This window comes from Piliocolobus tephrosceles, chromosome 21 (genome assembly GCF_002776525.5).
Source record: "Piliocolobus tephrosceles isolate RC106 chromosome 21, ASM277652v3, whole genome shotgun sequence".
NCBI lineage: Eukaryota > Metazoa > Chordata > Mammalia > Primates > Cercopithecidae > Piliocolobus > Piliocolobus tephrosceles.
Genome location: NC_045454.1, coordinates 22,371,995 through 22,388,920, shown reverse-complemented (window position 1 = coordinate 22,388,920; position 16,926 = coordinate 22,371,995). Strand labels below are relative to the sequence as shown.

Sequence of the window (16,926 nt, the reverse complement as noted above, 5' to 3'; positions counted from 1 at the left end):
AAAAAAAAAAAAAAAAAAGAATACATCTTGGGCCCCTCAGGGTGTTTAGGGTGGGAATAAAGTATATAAAATGAGAAGTCAAAACAGAGAAAAGGTACTAGGGAGGAAGTTGGGCAGAGGGAAAGAACCCTTGGGAGGCCCAAAATTTAATGCTCTGGTTCATAAAATGCAAAAAAGAAAAAAGAACAAGAAAAAAAATCCATTATCCCTCCTGTCCTGTTATTGTCAAGATGCTAGCTCCTTGGACAATTCAAGATACACCAAGCTTCCTCCCCGGATAGCCCCAAGTTTAAGGGCAGGAGATGGCCTTGGACTGGGTGTCTTTGCTGAGAGAACAGCAGCACTTTGATCCAAGATGCCTGAAAGACAAAGCAGAAGTTCATGAGAAACAGAAGCCCCAGCGTCACTTGGGGTGGCAAGGAGGGACCTGTGCAGCTTGCGCCATGAACACATCGTTAGTGCATAGGAGCGCATCAGTTTTACAGAAATAGGGCTCCATCTGGCCCAAAGGGAGAATGCCCAGGCTGTGATCAAGGCATTAAGGGTAGGCTATCAAAAGTTAGGGACTTTCCAGGGTGGAAAATGTGGGAAGGAATTGGGTCAAAACCAGTCACATGTGGGGAAGAAACTTTAGGCATTACAGAGAACGTGGGCGAGATTTGGTAAGATGTCAAAACTTACCGGACTCAAGTAGGCATATTTAGGGGAAAACCAGAAGTTCATTGGAAACAGACAGATATAGTCAACAAATCTTCATGTATCTGGGGAGCGCAAATATCATGTTATTCCTTACTGTTTGTCAGAAATACACCAGCCCACACACTGTTGAGTACCTGCGTAGGAGTGGGAGATGTTCAGGCCTGCACACACCTTATCTGTGCATCAGCTCTTCACATGGAAAAATGCTGTAGAGGCCGGGCGCGGTGGCTCAAGCCTGTAATCCCAGCACTTTGGGAGGCCGAACGGGCGGATCACGAGGTCAGGAGATCGAGATCATCCTGGCTAATACGGTGAAACCCCGTCTCTAATAGAAAATACAAAAAACTAGCCGGGCGACGAGGCGGGCGCCTGTAGTCCCAGCTACTCGGGAGGCTGAGATAGGAGAATGGCGTGAACCCGGGAGGCGGAGCTTGCAGTGAGCTGAGATCCGGCCACTGTACTCCAGCCTGGGCAGCAGAGCAAGACTCCATCTCAAAAAAAGAAAAATGCTGTAGAAACAGCACAGGATCTGGACCATCCAACTCACCAACCCATCCCAGCTGGAACTCCAGTGGGCAGTCCCCTGACCCTGTTATTCCTCTGAATATGAGAAAGGCAGAGACAATTGAATAGGAGGGATATGGTTTAATCCACAGGGCTCTTTGGATGAGAAAACATGGGGCTGTTGTTAGGCAGCCCTGGTCTGCTTGAGATTTCATTTCTGGCCGGACCCGGTGGTACATGCCTGTAATCCTGGCACTTTGGGAGGCTGAAATGGGTGGATCACTTGAGGTCAGGAGTTCCAGAGTAGCGTGGCCAACATGGTGAAATCCCGTCTCTACCAAAAATACAAAAATTAGCTATGTGTGGTGGCACACACCTGTAATCCCAGCTACTCGGAAGGCTGAGACAGGAAAATCGCTTGAACCAGAGAGGCAGAGGCCACAGTGAGCTGAGACTGTGCCACTGTGACAAGCATGGGCCATAGCACAGAGCCTGGTAACCACTACTCTATTCTCTGTTTCTATGTATTTGAGTTTTTTTCAGGTTCCACATATAAGTGAGATCATGCAGTATTTGTCCTTCTGTGTCTGGCTTAGTTCACTTAGCATAACGTCCTCCGGATTCATCCAAATGGCAGGGTCTTCTCCTATTTGAAGGCTGTATAGTATTCTGTTGTATTGTATACCAAGTATCTTTATCTATTCATCACTGATGGACACTTAAGTGGTTTCCATGTCTTGACTATGGTGAATAATGCCACAATGAACCTAGTCCAAAATGAGAAGTCCTCAAATATCCATCATTGTTAAATCATTAAGTAAATACTGGCATTTATTCACAATTTATTTCATAGGTGGAATGGTACACAATGGTAAAAATGAACAAAGTTTAGCCATACACAATAAGGTGGATGATTCACAACCATAATGGTAAATCAGAGCAGCTGGGCCGGGCATTGTGGCTCACACTAGTAATCTTTAGGAGACTGAAGTGGGAGGATTGCTTGAGCCCAGGAGTTTGAGACCAGCCTGGGCAACATAGCGAGACCCTGTCTTTAAAAAAAATACAAAAATTAGGCAGGTGTACTGGTGCACACCAGATACTTGAGAGGTTTAGGTCGGAGGATCGCTTGAGCACAGGAGTTCGAGGTTGCAGTGAGCTGTGACTGTGCCACTGTGCTCTGGCCTGAGCAACAGGGCAAAACCCTATTTCAAAAAAAAAAAAGAAGAAGAAGAAGCCTAAACAAAAGAATTCTAAGTGTGTTGTTCTACTTGTATGATGTTCAGAAACTTGCAAAACTAGAGCTTTTGGGAATATGCACTCAAGTAGTAAAACTAAAGAAAAGCAAAGGGGCCAGGCGCAGTGGCTGACGTCTGTAATCTCAGCACTTCGGGACGCCAAGGCAGATGGATCCCTTGAGGCCGGGAATTCGAGACCAGCCTGGCTAATATGGTGAAATCCCATCTCTACTAAAAATACAAAAGTTAGCCGGGCATGGCGGCACACACCTGTAATTCCAGCTACTCAGGAGGCTGAGGCAGGAGAATCGCTTGAACCTGGGAGATGAAGGTTGCAGTGAGCCGAGATTGTGCCACTGCACTCCAACCTGGATGACAGAGTTAGACTCTGCCCACCCACTCCCCGAAAAAAGCAAAGGAAGGGGTCACCATAGGGGTGAGGGAGGTGCTTCTCTTGAAGGGGAAGAGTGTTTGATGGGAAGACACTTGTGGTGTCTGGGAGTGCCGATCGCATGCTTTTTCTTGACCTCAGTGGCAGTTGCAAGGTGTTTCCTTTATAATTACATATATAATTATATGAAATTATATATGTAATTATATGAAATTATATATATAATTATATGTAATTATATATTACATATATAATTGTGCATTGATATTTTAGTCCCTTTTCTGTATGTATCATCTGTCATAAAAAGGTTTTAAAAAACATGAAGCAACAAAGAAAAAATTGCTGATGGATACTTACGTGTCTTCACACAAGATATGAAAGAACTTTACAAGAAAAACTTAAAAAAAGAAATAGAGATGGGATCTCACAATCTTGCCCAGGCTGGTCTCAAACTCCTGGCCTCAAGCAGTCCTCCGACCTCAGCCTCCCAAAGTCCTAGGATTACAGGTGTGAACCACCATGCCCAGCGCCCCCCACAAAAAAAAACCCCCATACTTTAAAAAATGCCTAAATGAGGCCAGACGCGGTGGCTCACGCCTGTAATTCCAGCACTTTGGGAGGCGGAGGCAGGCGGATCACGAGGTCAGGAAATCGAGACCATCCTGGCTAACATGGTGAAACCCCGTCTCTACTAAAAATACAAAAAATTAGCCGGGCGAGGTGGCGGGCGCCTGTAGTCCCAGCTACTCGGGAGGCTGAGGCAGGAGAATGTCATGAACCCGGGAAGCAGAGCTTGCAGTGAGCCAAGATAGTGCCACTGCACTCCAGCCTGGGAGACAGAGCAAGATTCCACCTCAAAAAAAAAAAAAAAAAAAAACCGTAAATGTTTACACAACAGTGTGAGTGTACTAAGTACTACTGAACTGCACATTTAAGAATGATTACAATGGTAAATTTTGTTATGTGTGTATTTTACCACAGGTTTTTTTTTTTGTGGTTTTATTTTGTTTTGTTTTTTGAGACAGTGTCTTACGTCACCCAGGCTGGAGTGCAGTGGCCTGATCATAGCTCATTGCAGCCTCAACCTCCCAGGCTCAGTCAATCCTCCCACTTCAGCCTCTGGAGCAACTGGGACTGCAGGTGTGTGCCACTATAATCAGTTAATTGTTTGTATTATTATTATTTTTTTAGAAATGGGGTCTTGCTATGTTGTCCAGGCTGGTCTTGAACTGGCCTCAAGCCATCCTCCCACCTCACCCTTCCAAAGCGCTGGGATTACAGGTGTGAGCCAACAGACCTGGTCCCACAATTTAAAAAAATACCTGAACACACAGAGTGACATTAAAACATACCTAAATACTTGGAGAGTGACCCCACGTAGTCACTTTGGAAAACACGGTATTGTAAAGATATCAATTGTTGGTTATAGCATAACAATCAAATTCTCACTGTCAATTTTCCTGGCTTTGGAGCTTGACAAGCTGACTCTGTGTAAGAACAACATGAGAACACTTACTTTATCCGATATCAAGAGGTACTATAGAGCTAAGTAACTGAAATAATGTCGTAGGCCAGGCGCGGTGGCTCAAGCCTGTAATCCCAGCACTTTGGGAGGCCAAGACGGGCGGATCACAAGGTCAGGAGATCGTGACCATCCTGGCCAACATGGTGAAACCCCGTCTCTACTAAAAAATACAAAAAACTAGCCGGGAAAGGTGGCGGGCACTGTAGTCCCAGCTGCTCGGGAGGCTGAGGCAGGAGAATGGTGTCAACCCGGGAGACGGAGCTTGCAGTGAGCTGAGATCCGGCCACTGCACTCCAGCTTGGGCGACAGAGCGAGACTCCATCTCAAAAAAAAAAAAAAAAAAGAAAAAGAAATAATGTCATTTTTTTCAGAGAGAGTCTGTCGCCCAGGCTGGTGTGCAGTGGTGGGAACACACCTCACTGCAGCCTCAAACTCCTGACCTCAAGCAATCCTCCCACCTCAGCCTCCCAAGTAGCTGAGACCACAGGCATTCGCCACCATGCCCTGCTAATTTTTTAAAATTTTGTAGAGACAGGGTTTCTCCATGTTGCCCAGGCTGTTCTTGAACTCCTGGCCTCAAGTGATCCTCCTACCTTGGCTTCCCAAAGTGCTGGAATTACAGGTGTGAGCCACTGCACCTGGCTATAAGCAATGCCTTATAGGGTTAGGGCTAGACAGTAGATCCACAGAATCAACCTGGGCACTCAGAGACAGACCCACACACATGAGGAAGGGATGGCTGGACAATCGGTGGGCCTCTGGCTTACCCAGGAGCATTCATGAGAGCTCCATTCATCATAGCACAAAACTAGAAAAACCCAGTGTCCACAGGCAGGAAAAATGGATAAATGAACTGCGATGTGTTTCCACAAAACAATATCGTGCACCAGTGATATGGTTAGGCTTTGTGACTCCCCCCAAATCTCCCATTGAATTGTAATTCCCAGGTGCTTAGGGAGAGACCTGGTGGGAAATGATTCGATTATGGGGGCGGTTTCCTCTATGCTGTTCCCGTGATAGTGAGTGAATTCTCCCAAGATCTGATGGTTTTAAAAATGGTAGTTTTTTCTGTGCTAACATGCACTCTTTCTCACCTGCCACCATGTAAGATGTGCCTCCTTCCACTTCCATTTCCGCTATGACTGTAAGTTTCCTGAGGTCTCCCCAGCCATGGGGAACTGTGAGTCAATTAAACCTCTTTTTTTTTTTTTTTTTTTAATAAATTATCCCGTCTCGGGTATGTCTTTTTTTTTTTTTTTTTTTGAGATGGAGTCTCGATCTGTCGCCCAGGCTAGAGTGCAGTGGCCGGATCGCAGCTCACTGCAAGCTCCGCCTCCCGGGTTTACGCCATTCTCCTGCCTCAGCCTCCCGAGTAGCTGGGACTACAGGCGCCCGCCACCTCGCCCGGCTAGTTTTTTGTATTTTTTAGTAGAGACGGGGTTTTACCATATTAGCCAGGATGGTCTCGATCTCCTGACCTCGTGATCCACCCACCTCAGCCTCCCAAAGTACAGGCTTGATCCACCGCGCCTGGCCGGGTATATCTTTATAACAGTGTGAAAATGGACTAATACAACCAGCAAAAATTGATGAAGTGTAGTTAACCTGCAGCCATGTGGATGAATCTTAGGAATAATGTAAGAAAATCAAGTCACAGAAGATGACAAATGGTATGATTTTATTTTTAAAAGCTCAGCCAGGCGCAGTGACTCATGCCTGTAATCCCAGCACTTTGAGAGGTCAAGGTAGGCAGATCACCTAAGGTCAGTGTCAGGCCTCTGAGCCCAAGCCAAGCCATCGCATCCCCTGTGAGTTGCACTTACACGCCCAGATGGCCTGAAGTAACTGAAGAATCACAAAAGAAGTGCAAATGCCCTGCCTTAGCTGATGACATTCCACCACAAAAGAAGTGAAAATGGCTGGTCCTTGCCTTAAGCGATGATATTATCTTGTGAAATTCCTTTTCCTGGCTCATCCCGGCTCAAAAAGCTCCCCCACTGAGCACCTTGTGACCCCCCACTCCTGCCCGCCAGAGAACCCCCCTTTGACTGTAATTTTCCTTTACCTACCCAAATCCTATAAAACGGCCCCACCCTTATCTCCCTTCGCTGACTCTCTTTTCGGACTCAGCCTGCCTGCATCCAGGTGAAATAAACAGCCATGTTGCTCACACAAAGCCTGTTTGGTGGTCTCTTCACATGGATGCGCATGACAGTCAGGAGTTCGAGACCAGCCTGATCAACATGGAGAAACCCCGTCTCTACTAAAAATACAAAAGTAGCCTGGCATGACGGCGCATGCCTGTAATCCCAGCTACTCAGGAGTCCGAGGCAGGAGAATCACTTGAACCCAGGAGGCAGAAGTTTCAGTGAGCCAAGATCACGCCATTGTACTCCAGCCTGGGCAACCAGAGTGAAACTCTGTCTTAAATAAATAAATAAATAAATGCTCAAAAGCAAGGAAAACTAAAAATCATATTGTTTAGAGATGCATACCAATATGATAATAACTATTTAAAAAGTAAGGGACTGGCTTTGGGAGGCCGAGGCGGGCAGATCACGAGGCCAGAAGATGGAGACCATCCTGGCTAACACAGTGAAACCCCGTCTCTACTATAAATACAAAAAAATTAGCTGGGCGTGGTGGCGGGCGCCTGTAGTCCCAGCTACTCGGGAGGCTGAGGCAGGAGAATGGCGTGAACCCGGGTGGTGGAGCTTGCAGTGAGCTGAGATCGCGCCACTGCACTCCAGCCTGGGCGACAGAGTGAGACTCCGTCTCAAAAAAAAAAAAAAAAGTAAGGGACTGGGCCGGGCATGGGGGCTCACGCCTGTAATCTCAGCACTTTGGGAGGCTGAGGCGGGAGGATCACTTGAGCCCAGGAGTTTAAGATGAGCCTGAGCAATATGGCAAAACCCCATCTCTACAAAAAAAAAAGTAGCCAGGTGTGGTGGTGCACGCCTGTAATCTCAGCACTTTGGGAGGCTGAGGCAGGAGAATCGCTTGAGCCCAGGAGTTCAAGAGCAGCCTCGGCAACATGGCAAAACCCCGCTTCTACAAAAAATTTTAAAAATTAGCCATGTGTGGTGGTGTGTGCCTATAATCTCATCACTTGGGGCAGCTGAAGCAGGAGAATCGCTTGAGCCCAGGAGTTGAAGACCAGCCTGAGCAATATAGGGAGACCTCATCTCTACCAAAAATTTAAAAATTGGCCAAGAGTGACGGTACAAACCTGTAGTCCCAGCTACTCAGGAGGCTGAGGCAGGAGGATTGCTTGAGTCCAGGAGTTGGAGGCTGCAATGAGTATGATGGCAGTCTGGAGAGAGAGTGAAACCCTGTCTCTAATAAATAAATAAATAAAAATAAAAATGTAAGGGAATGATAACCATCAAACAAAGGGCAATGGAGACTTCTGAAAGCGAGACAAAAGTGGAATGGGGAGGGGCCCAAGGCAGTCACAGGGTACTCCCTGGTGATGTGCTGGGTCTCAAACTGAATTGGTGGATGGAGTTAGGAGGTCGTTTTATTGTTATACACCCCATATCTTATAACATTTTATTGTTATACATTATAACCCACATCTATGGGTATATATCAATTCTCATATAATAAAACTGGACAATGGCCATGCATGGTGACTCATGCCTGTAATCCTATCACTTTGGGAAGTTGAGGCGGGCGAATCACTTGAGGTCAGGAGTTTGGGACCAACCTGGCCAACATGTTGAAACCCTGTCTCTACTAAAAAAAATACAAAAATTAGCCAGGCATGGTGATGCATGCCTGTAATCCCAGCTACTTGGGAAGCTGAAGTCAGAGAATTGCTAGAACCTGGACAGTAGAGGTTGCAGTGAGCCAAGATCGTGCCATTGCACTCCAGTCTGGGCAACAGAGCAAGACTCCATCTCAAAACAAACAAACAAACAAACAAACTGGAAAAGTAAGAGAGAAGTTCCCAGACCTCAGCCATGGGGAATGCCAGCTTTTACGGACCAGGGAGAGGGGCAGGAGTTGTGCACGCAACAAGAAGGAGCTGCCTGAGGTGGGAGAAGAGGAAACTGTGACATCACAGTGGCCAAGGGAGCCTTCCAGGAGGAAGAAGCATCTCCCAGGGTCAGGGCTTCTAAGAGCAGTTGGGGAAGACAAGGACTGGAATTTGGATTTGGCCACCTGGGGGTATTTTCTGAACTTGGAGGAGCATTCTTGGGGAGTTGGAGTTGGGGACACCCCTACGATGCTTGCAATGGCTGAGGACTCCAAACCTGCAGAGTCTGTCCTGAAACAGGTCAGACCTGGGCAGTGGGATGGGAAAGGGGGCCTCTCTGTCTAGGGACTTGGGCTCCAATGTAGTTGGATGTGCTACACTGTGGCTGGCCACAGACCAACACGAGAGATGGACCACAAGAGGCCTGGGGTAGGTAGCCTTTCCTCCCTGTACAGCCAAGAATGGAAGGATGAGAGGGGTTCCTCCTGCTTCCTCCTTGGTACGAGCACCTCCACCTCCATCCCCACTCTGTCCTTTCTCCCAGGAGCAGCTGGCCAGAGAGTAACACGACTCTAGCCGGACATGGTCATGACTGTTCCAGCCTGCAAGGTCATGACTCTGGCCCAGCTAGGACTCCTAGGGGAAAGGAAGTGCCTGGTCTACCGCCCTTTCCCTGCAAGTCTGAACCCTGTGTGGACATAAGGAGGAGGACCCCATAAGGTAGGGATATTGGGGTACTCGGGTGCCTGGGAAGATCCAGGTCTGGCCTGTAGGGGTCAAGGTCTTTTCCAAAACAGGAGAAACCCGCTCTGGTTCCCGAAGGTCCTCCCTTCCCTATTCCCCGAACAGCTGGGTGCCAAGGAGCCCCTGTGTTGAGGACAGAGAGACTGCAGTCTGGCCTCCCCAGACCCAGGCAGTCTCCAACATCACAGCCACAGCTCAGGAACTGGCCTGGCTTCCTCCCAGGCCCAGAAGGCCCCAGCTGGCCACCTCCCTTTGTTTGTCTTCGGAGGCGCAACTGCTAGGCAAACAGGGAAGGGGAATCCCTATTCGGCCTCTCTGTCTGTTCGGCCAGCTGTTGCGCGGGCCCGGGCCTCTGGTGCCCACTGAGGCCCGGCTCCTTCCTGGCCCTTTGTGTGGAAGGGACACAGGGCACGAGTGGGTACAGAGAACACCCAGGGCTTTCCGAAAAAATTGCCCAGGCCCCCCACAGATGAGATAGGAGCTATGTGGTTCGGTAAACCTCAGTTCCAGCTACAGGCAAATGGGATTAACTGGGCACTTACTGTGTTGGGGCCCTGGCCTAGCGCCTTGCATGTCAGAGCCCTCCAGATACTGTCTGGCCATCCTACGGGGTCCTATCAGGATCTTGAGTTTCCAAAAGAGGAAACAGGCTTGGGGTCATAAGGGAAGGAAGTTAGCAGAGGTGGTAATCCCACGCAGATCTCTCTGACCCCCAAATCATGATCTTTTTTTTTTTTCCTGAGACAGGGTCTCGCTCTGTTGCCCAGGTTGGAGTGCAGTGGCACAATTATAGCTCACTGCAGCCTCAAATTCTGGGACTCTCATGTGATCCTACCGCCTCAGCCTCCCGAGTAGCCAGGGCTATAGGGATGTGCCACCATGCCTAGGTAATTTTTAACTTTTTGTAGAGATAGGGTCTTGCTATGCTGCCCAGACTAGTCTCAAACTCCTGGCTTCAAGTAATCCTTCTACCTCAGTCTCCCAGAGAGCTGGGATTATAGGCATAAGCCACCGTGCCTGGTCCCCAGCTGTGCTCTTAATCATAGCTCATTTCTCTTAGTGGAGCCACAGGGGAAGGTGGTAAGGGGCTTGAGCAGGAACTCTACCTCTCACCTCTTTTCTGTCTCCCAGAGACCACACCGCTGTTCCAGACCCTCCCCATGGATGAGGTCCTGCCCTTGATGCCTTGGGAGACCCTGTTGGCACAGGGCAGTCCCCAGGGATCGCGTGCCCTCCCAGCTGGGCAGCGGAAGCAGCAGCCACAGGGTGACAGGACCCAGGGCCTGGCCTCTGAGTCCTGGAAGCTCCTGGAAGTGCCCATCATTCACATAACACCATCCAGTGATGTGGAGTCCCCTGCCTGCACCCCAACCCTCCAACGCCGGCAGCAGCTGAGGATGCCAAACCCGCAGAGTCTGTCCCAGGACAGGTCAGACCTGGGCAGTGGGATGGGAAAGAGGGTCTCTCCGTCTAGGGAGGGTTCTCTCTGTCAAGGGTGGGTTCCTCGTGGCTGTGGGTCAGAGCGCAACCTTAGCCCCACAGAGGGTTGACTCAAAGCCGCGAAACAGATGCACAAACAAAAGGTAAAAACTGAGGGTGTGCATTGGGACAACCAGCTATGAGTGAGCTCAGCTGAGCTCTGCCTAGTAAGAATGGAGGGAAAGCTGGGCGCAGTGGTTCATGCCTATAATCCCAGCACTTTGGGAGGCCGAAGCTGGTGGATCACCTGAGGTCAGCAGTTCAAGATCAGCCTGGCCAACATGGTGAAACCCTATCTTGACTAAAAATACAAAATTAGCCAGCAATGGTGGTGGGCACCTGTAATTCCAGTTATTCAGGAGGCTGGGGCAGGCGGTTCGCTTGAACCTGGCAGGCAGAGGTTGCAGTGAGCCGAGATTGCGCCACTACTCCATCCTGGGCGACAGAGCAAGACTCTGTCTCAAAAGAAAAAACAAAAAACGAGTGGATGGGTGGAGGTGAACCCCACCCAGTGTTTTTCAAACTGTGGGTCAAGACCCATTTAAGGGCCATAAAACTAATATAGTGAATTGCAATCAGCCCTTTTTTTCCTTTTTGAGACAGCATCTCTCTCTGTCACCCAGGCTGAAGTGCAGTGGCACGATCTTGGCTCACTGCAACCTCCATCGCTCCCCCCTCCACCCAGTAGCTGGGACCACAGATGTGCACCACCACACCCATCTATTTTTTTGTATTTTTAGTAGCGACGAGGTCTGACCATGTTGCCCAGGTTCGTCTTGAACTCCTGAGCTCAGGTGATGCACCCTCCTCAGCCTCCCAAAGTGCTGAGATTGTGAGGCGCAGCGCTCGACCGCAATCAGCACTTCTTTACCCAAATCAACATAAAATAGAATTGCAAATAACACCATGTATAAGGCCTAGTGAGGGTAAGTGTGGTTTCTTACAACTTCCGTGGCATTATGTGTATTTCTGAGTGCGTGCTGGAAGCCCATGTGAAAGGTATTTCCTGCTATAGATCACAGGCAAAAAAAAAAAAAAAAAAAAAAAGGAGAGAAGAAGAAGAAAAAAACAAAGAAAAAAAAAAAGTTTAAACACAACTTCTGCAAAGAAACACTACCTCTGGTACAAGGAGACAGAAAATGGGAGGTTCAGGGCCACAGGGGGAAGAGGAAAGAACTTACTGACCCTGAACAGAAGAAGTAGCCACTGTGGTTTCTTCCAACAAGGGACACTCGATAAAGTTTATGAAGCAGAGCTTTGTGCACGGATGTGGAGAAATCGCAGAAACACTGATGATGGGGGAGAGCAAGTTGCAAATGAAACAGAGGAAGCCTAATCATGTATCTTTTAAAAAGGACACTGGATAATGGGCGATACTGTTGGTGGATGCCTCCTGATGTAGAAAAAGGACAGAAAAGTGCACAGGGGCCAGGCGTGCTGGCTCACGCCTGTAATCCCAGCACTTTGGGAGGCCAAGGCAGACAGATCACCTGAAGTCAGGAGTTCGAGACCAGCCTGGCCAACATGGTGAAACCCCATCTCTACTAAAAACACAAAAATTAGCCAGGCGTGGTAGTGCGTGCCTGTAATCCCAGCTATTCAGGAAGCTGGGGCAAGAGAATCGCTTGAACCCAGAAGGTGGAGGCTGCAGTGAGCCGAGATCGAGCCACTGAATTACCCCGGCCTGAGTGACTGAGCAAGACCTTGTCTCAAAAAAAAAAAAAAAAAGCACAGGAAGGAAACACACCAACTGCAGGGCAGGCAGCAGGCTCCTTGGCGGACACGGGAAGGGAAAGGAGGGATGGGGAGCCAGGCCTTTGGTTGTAACTGTAATCATTTATTTCTTTTATTTTTTTATTTTTTTTTGAGACGGAGTCTCGCTCTGTCGCCCGGGCTGGAGTGCAGTGGCTGGATCTCAGCTCACTGCAAACTCCGCCTCCCGGGTTTACGCCATTCTCCTGCCTCAGCCTCCCAGTAGCTGGGACTACAGGCGCCCGCCACATCGCCCGGCTAGTTTTTTGTATTTTTTAGTAGAGACGGGGTTTCACCGTGTTAGCCAGGATGGTCTCGATCTCCTGACCTCGTGATCCGCCCATCTTGGCCTCTCAAAGTGCTGGGATTATAGGCTTGAGCCACCGCGCCCGGCTTTATTTCTTTTAAAACAAGGACCTGAAGCAAAATGGCAAAATGTCCACATCTATTCTATATAGGTACAGGGGACACAGAGGACCATTATTATTTTTTTCCTTTTTTTTTTTTTTGAGATGGAGTCTTGCTCTGTTGTCCAGGCTGGAGTGCAGTGGCCTGATCTTGGCTCACTGCAACCTCCATCTCCCGAGTTCAGGCAATTCTCCTGCCTCAGCCTCCCGGGTAGCTGGGATTATAGGCGCAAGCCACTACACTTGGCTAATTTTTTTGTATTTTTAGTAGAGATGGGGTTTCACCATGTTGGCCAGGCTGATCTCGAACTCCTGATCTCAGGTGATCCACCCGCCTTGGCCTCCCAAAGTGCTGGGATTACAGGCATGAGCCACTGCGCCCGACCTGAAATAAATATTCTTTAATTAACAAAGTAAAAGCATTATAGAAGAAACAGACCAAAGAGAAATCTAAAGAGATCAGTTGGACAGAGGAATGTGGTGGGAGGAGGGGCTCTTTGACATTGGCGGGTGGGAGGCAGCAAATGTCAGATGGGGGTTGGGGGGGTGGGGAGTAGCATGGGAGGTAGGGCATGGTGGGGGTGGGGTGGGGGGGTGGTGCTGTCCAAGCAGAGGGAATAGGCGATGCAAAGGTCTTGGGGTAGGAGGCAGGAAGGTGCCTGGTGAGTTAGTAGAACAGCGGGAAGGCTGGATGGAGGGCATGAGCGGGGTTGGAGGGTGAGATGAGGAGCTGAAGTCAGAGAGCTGACAGGGGCCTTGGGTGCCAAGGTGAGGACTTTGCTTTTACCTGGAGTGAGGTACAGCTGGGGCAGAGCTCTGAGCCAGGAGGGTTGTTACCTGACTCAGGTGGTCCCAGGCTCTCTCCGGCTGCAGGTGAGAACAGACAGTAGAGGCAGGGATGGGAGCAGGGAGATCAGGCAGGAGACTGCTGGGATGTCCAGGCAGGAGATGATGGAGGCTGGGCCAGGGTGTGCGCAGTGGAGGAGGAAGAGTTTAGAATCTGGAGCGATTTGATTTTATACGTGGAGCCCACAGAGTTTGTGACAGATTGGATGTGGTGTGAAGGAAAGGAGAGGGTCAGGAAAGACTCCGAGGTTATGGGCCTGCCATTCATCAAAATGGAGAAGTCAGGTGGGGTTCTCTTGCAGGAGGAGGGGAAGGGTTGATGTAGAGCGATGGGAAGGGAGTTTTTTCAAAAGACGCGGGGACAGCGTACCCTGGAGAGCGCTGGGGAGCCTCGGCCCGGAGCTGTGAGGTGGGACTCGCATTTCTGAGCGGTTGGGCCAGAAGTCCAGGACACCACGACTCTGGCCTCTTGCAGAGTGGGGGACGCAAGTTATGGCGTCAGAGCAGGATCGAATCCAATTCTGCCGCCTACCTACCGGGTGACCCCAAGTCACTTCCCATCTTACAGGCCGGGCTTCTCCTTCCGTAAAAGGACTTCTTTTGCCCGTTCCCGCGCTGTCCCCGGGAAAAGCCCTTACCACCGAGTCAGTGGGACTCCCAGCATTGGGATGATGAGCCCAAGGTCTCAGCAGAGATAAGAGCTAGGGAGGCTGGATTCTGGCTTGGTACTTGGACTGGCCGACCGAGACTGGGAAGTCCCTAGAAACAGAGGCACAGGACCTCCTAGGACCAGGGACCCGGGCTCAGAGACTGGGAGAGGAAAGGAGGAGGCCAGACGGCCCCACCCCTTCCCGCCAGCTTCGGGCTCCCTCCCCCATACACACACCTCAGTTTCCCAGCATCTCCAGTCCTCCCCCACCTTCGCCCCGGCTCTCAGGTTCCTCCTTGGGAGGTCCGGGAGCTCCTGGCCAGGGGCATAGTAGTTGCTGGGGACCCTTTTCTAGGTACTAGGGGAGGTGGCTCCCCAGCCTGCGGCAGGCAGCTGCCTCCACGATGTTTGGTTTTAATAAAGTCTCTTTGTCTCCTTCTCTGTCTCTCTGCCCCTCTGTTGCCCCTTCTCTGTCCAGTCCCTCCCTCCCCGGCTTCTCCCTCCTTCCAGGCCTCGGCCGCCCCTCCCCGCCTTCTCTCCCGGGCGGGGGGCGGTGCCGTGACGCGGCGGGGCGGGGGAAGGAAGGGGGTGTCGCTGACGCCGCGGCGGCCTCCGGCGGCTCCGGCCTTTTGTGCGGGCGGTTGGGTCGGGTGGGGGCGGCGGCCGCGGAAGGCCAGGCCGGTGCCCTGCGGGGACGCCCAGCGCAGCCCAGCCCCGCGCAGCCCGGCCCTGCCCTGCCCTGCCCTGCGCCCGGGGCGCGCCCGCCGCGCCGCATCCATGTTCGAGTAAGGACCAGGCGGCCGGGGCTCAGGGACCGGGCGCGCCGGGGAGGCCACCGGAGGGAGGGGGCGCCGCGGGCTCGGAGAGGCAGCGGCGCGGCCGCTGCAGAGGTTGGGGGCCTCTGCACGTGGCCCTGGCAGGGGCGATGGGGGTGGGGGCGGGGCAGGGGGCCCCCGGGCGAGGGGTGCAGCTGGGGGTTGGGGCGCGGACGCAGGGCAGGGCCTGAGGTCTGGGTCGCCACTGCCGGCCAGCGACGCACTGGATTGCGGGGTTTGGCTGGGGGCCACGGTCCCATCTGGCAGGGAGGGCGGCCTGCGGGGAGGGCCCCCAGGGCTGGCACCCCTCTGCCTGGTAAGCGAGGGGTGAACGCGAGGCAGAACTGGGGCTCCGGCCTGGGATGGAGGGAGTATCGGGACCAGCCCAGGCCCATAGGCCGCGGAGGTCTGGGCGCGCCCGGAGCAGCCCCCTCCTGGCTGGTCCCCCTCCCACCGTCCTTGAATGTTGTGGGTCTCGCGGCTGCCGGGGGTGGGGGCTTCCTGCGCCTCCCCAGGACCGCGTGCTTGAGATCTTGGGGGGCGGGGGTCCTGTGTGCTCGGAATTGACTTCTTACTCCCCTTCCGGTCCAGGTGGGCGTATGTGCTTCCGACTGTGAATTGTCTTGCCAGTGTGTGTACGTGTGTTTGGGGCTGCTAGCCTGCAGCAGCTTTGGGCCTCTGATAGGGTTCCTGCGTGCAACTTACCATTAATTCTGACCGCGGCTCTGTGTGTTACTGTAAGTTACCTGTGTGTGTCTGGGGTTCCAAGTCTGTGGCTGTGAGCAGCTGGTTGTGTGTGTGTCCTGTGTCTCATCCCATCTGTGGCTCCCTGTGCAAATATAAATTACCCCTGTGTGTCTGAGTGTGACGTTGGAGTGTGTGTACGTGTGTCTGGAGCTACTGTGTATAGCAGCCCTGATCCCTCTTGGGCTGTGTGTGTTTTTACCATTAATTCCATCTGTGGCTCCAAGCGTGGCTGTAAGTTACCAGTGTGCTTCCCATTGTGACTTAGTGGTGTGTGTACAAGTGTGCCTGGGGCTCTGGGTTCTACCGTGACCCTCTGTGCCTGCATATGCCTGTAATTTAGCTCTGAAACTCTTTTTTTTTTTTTTTGAAACAGAGTCTGGCTCTGCCACCCAGGCTGGAGTGCAGTGGTGCTATCTCAGCTCACTGCAACCTCCGCCTCCTGGGTTCAAGCGATTCTCCAGCCTCAGCCTCCCTAGTAGCTGGGATTACAGGCGCATGCCACCATGCCTGGCTAATTTTTGTATTTTTGGTAGAGATGGGGTTTCCCCACATTGGCCAGGCTGGTCTTGAACTCCTGACCTCAGGTGGTCCACCTGCCTCGGCCTCCCATAGTGCTGAGATTACAGGCGTGAGCCACCATGCCTGGCTTGAAACTTATTTAGCTCTGTGTGCCAATGTAAGTTACCTGTGTGTGTCCATTTGTGACATTGTTGTGTGTCTGGGGCTCTGTGGGTGTGACTGTAACTTACATCTGATTCCATTTTTGTGTGAACATTCCTTTGTGTATCCCTTTGTGACAGTATTGAGTGGTGCCTAGGCCTCTCTGTGTACAGCTGAGACCCTCTGTGGTTTTGTGTGTGTGTGTGAACAGTGTGAGACCCCTTGTGGCTCTCTGTGGGCTTGGGATCCTCCCTTCTAAGATCCTGGGAGTACCTAGGGCACTTTGGAGGGCATAATGATAACTGACGATGTCCACCTGTTACAGTTAGTATAGCATGTGCCACACATTATTCCGCTACCTGGCCGCTGTGTCCTCGAGATCCACACCCCGCTTGGCTGCATTATTCCCAAGTCCTGCTTGACTGTGTGAGCCCCTGGGCTCTCCAACAGCGACAGCCACTGACACCTCCACCTCTTGCCACTGTATT

At 51.3% G+C, this 16,926-nt stretch overlaps 1 protein-coding gene across 4 annotated transcripts in view; it reads left to right on the top strand.

Annotated features, from left to right (window-relative positions):
* The first annotated feature begins 10,228 nt into the window (after positions 1-10,228).
* Positions 10,229-16,926, top strand: part of GRAMD1A (GRAM domain containing 1A) — a 31,377-nt gene continuing 24,679 nt past the window's right edge. For 2 of the 4 annotated variants that reach the window (XM_023196919.2, XM_023196920.2), the window contains exon 1: positions 14,804-15,001. In XM_023196919.2, the coding sequence (XP_023052687.1) occupies positions 14,994-15,001 (8 nt within the window). In that variant the 5' untranslated portion in view covers positions 14,804-14,993. Of the gene's footprint in view, positions 10,513-14,803; positions 15,002-15,592; positions 15,769-16,926 lie in introns of those variants that run through there. The other 2 variants (XM_023196922.1, XM_023196921.2) reach the window with 2 other exon arrangements.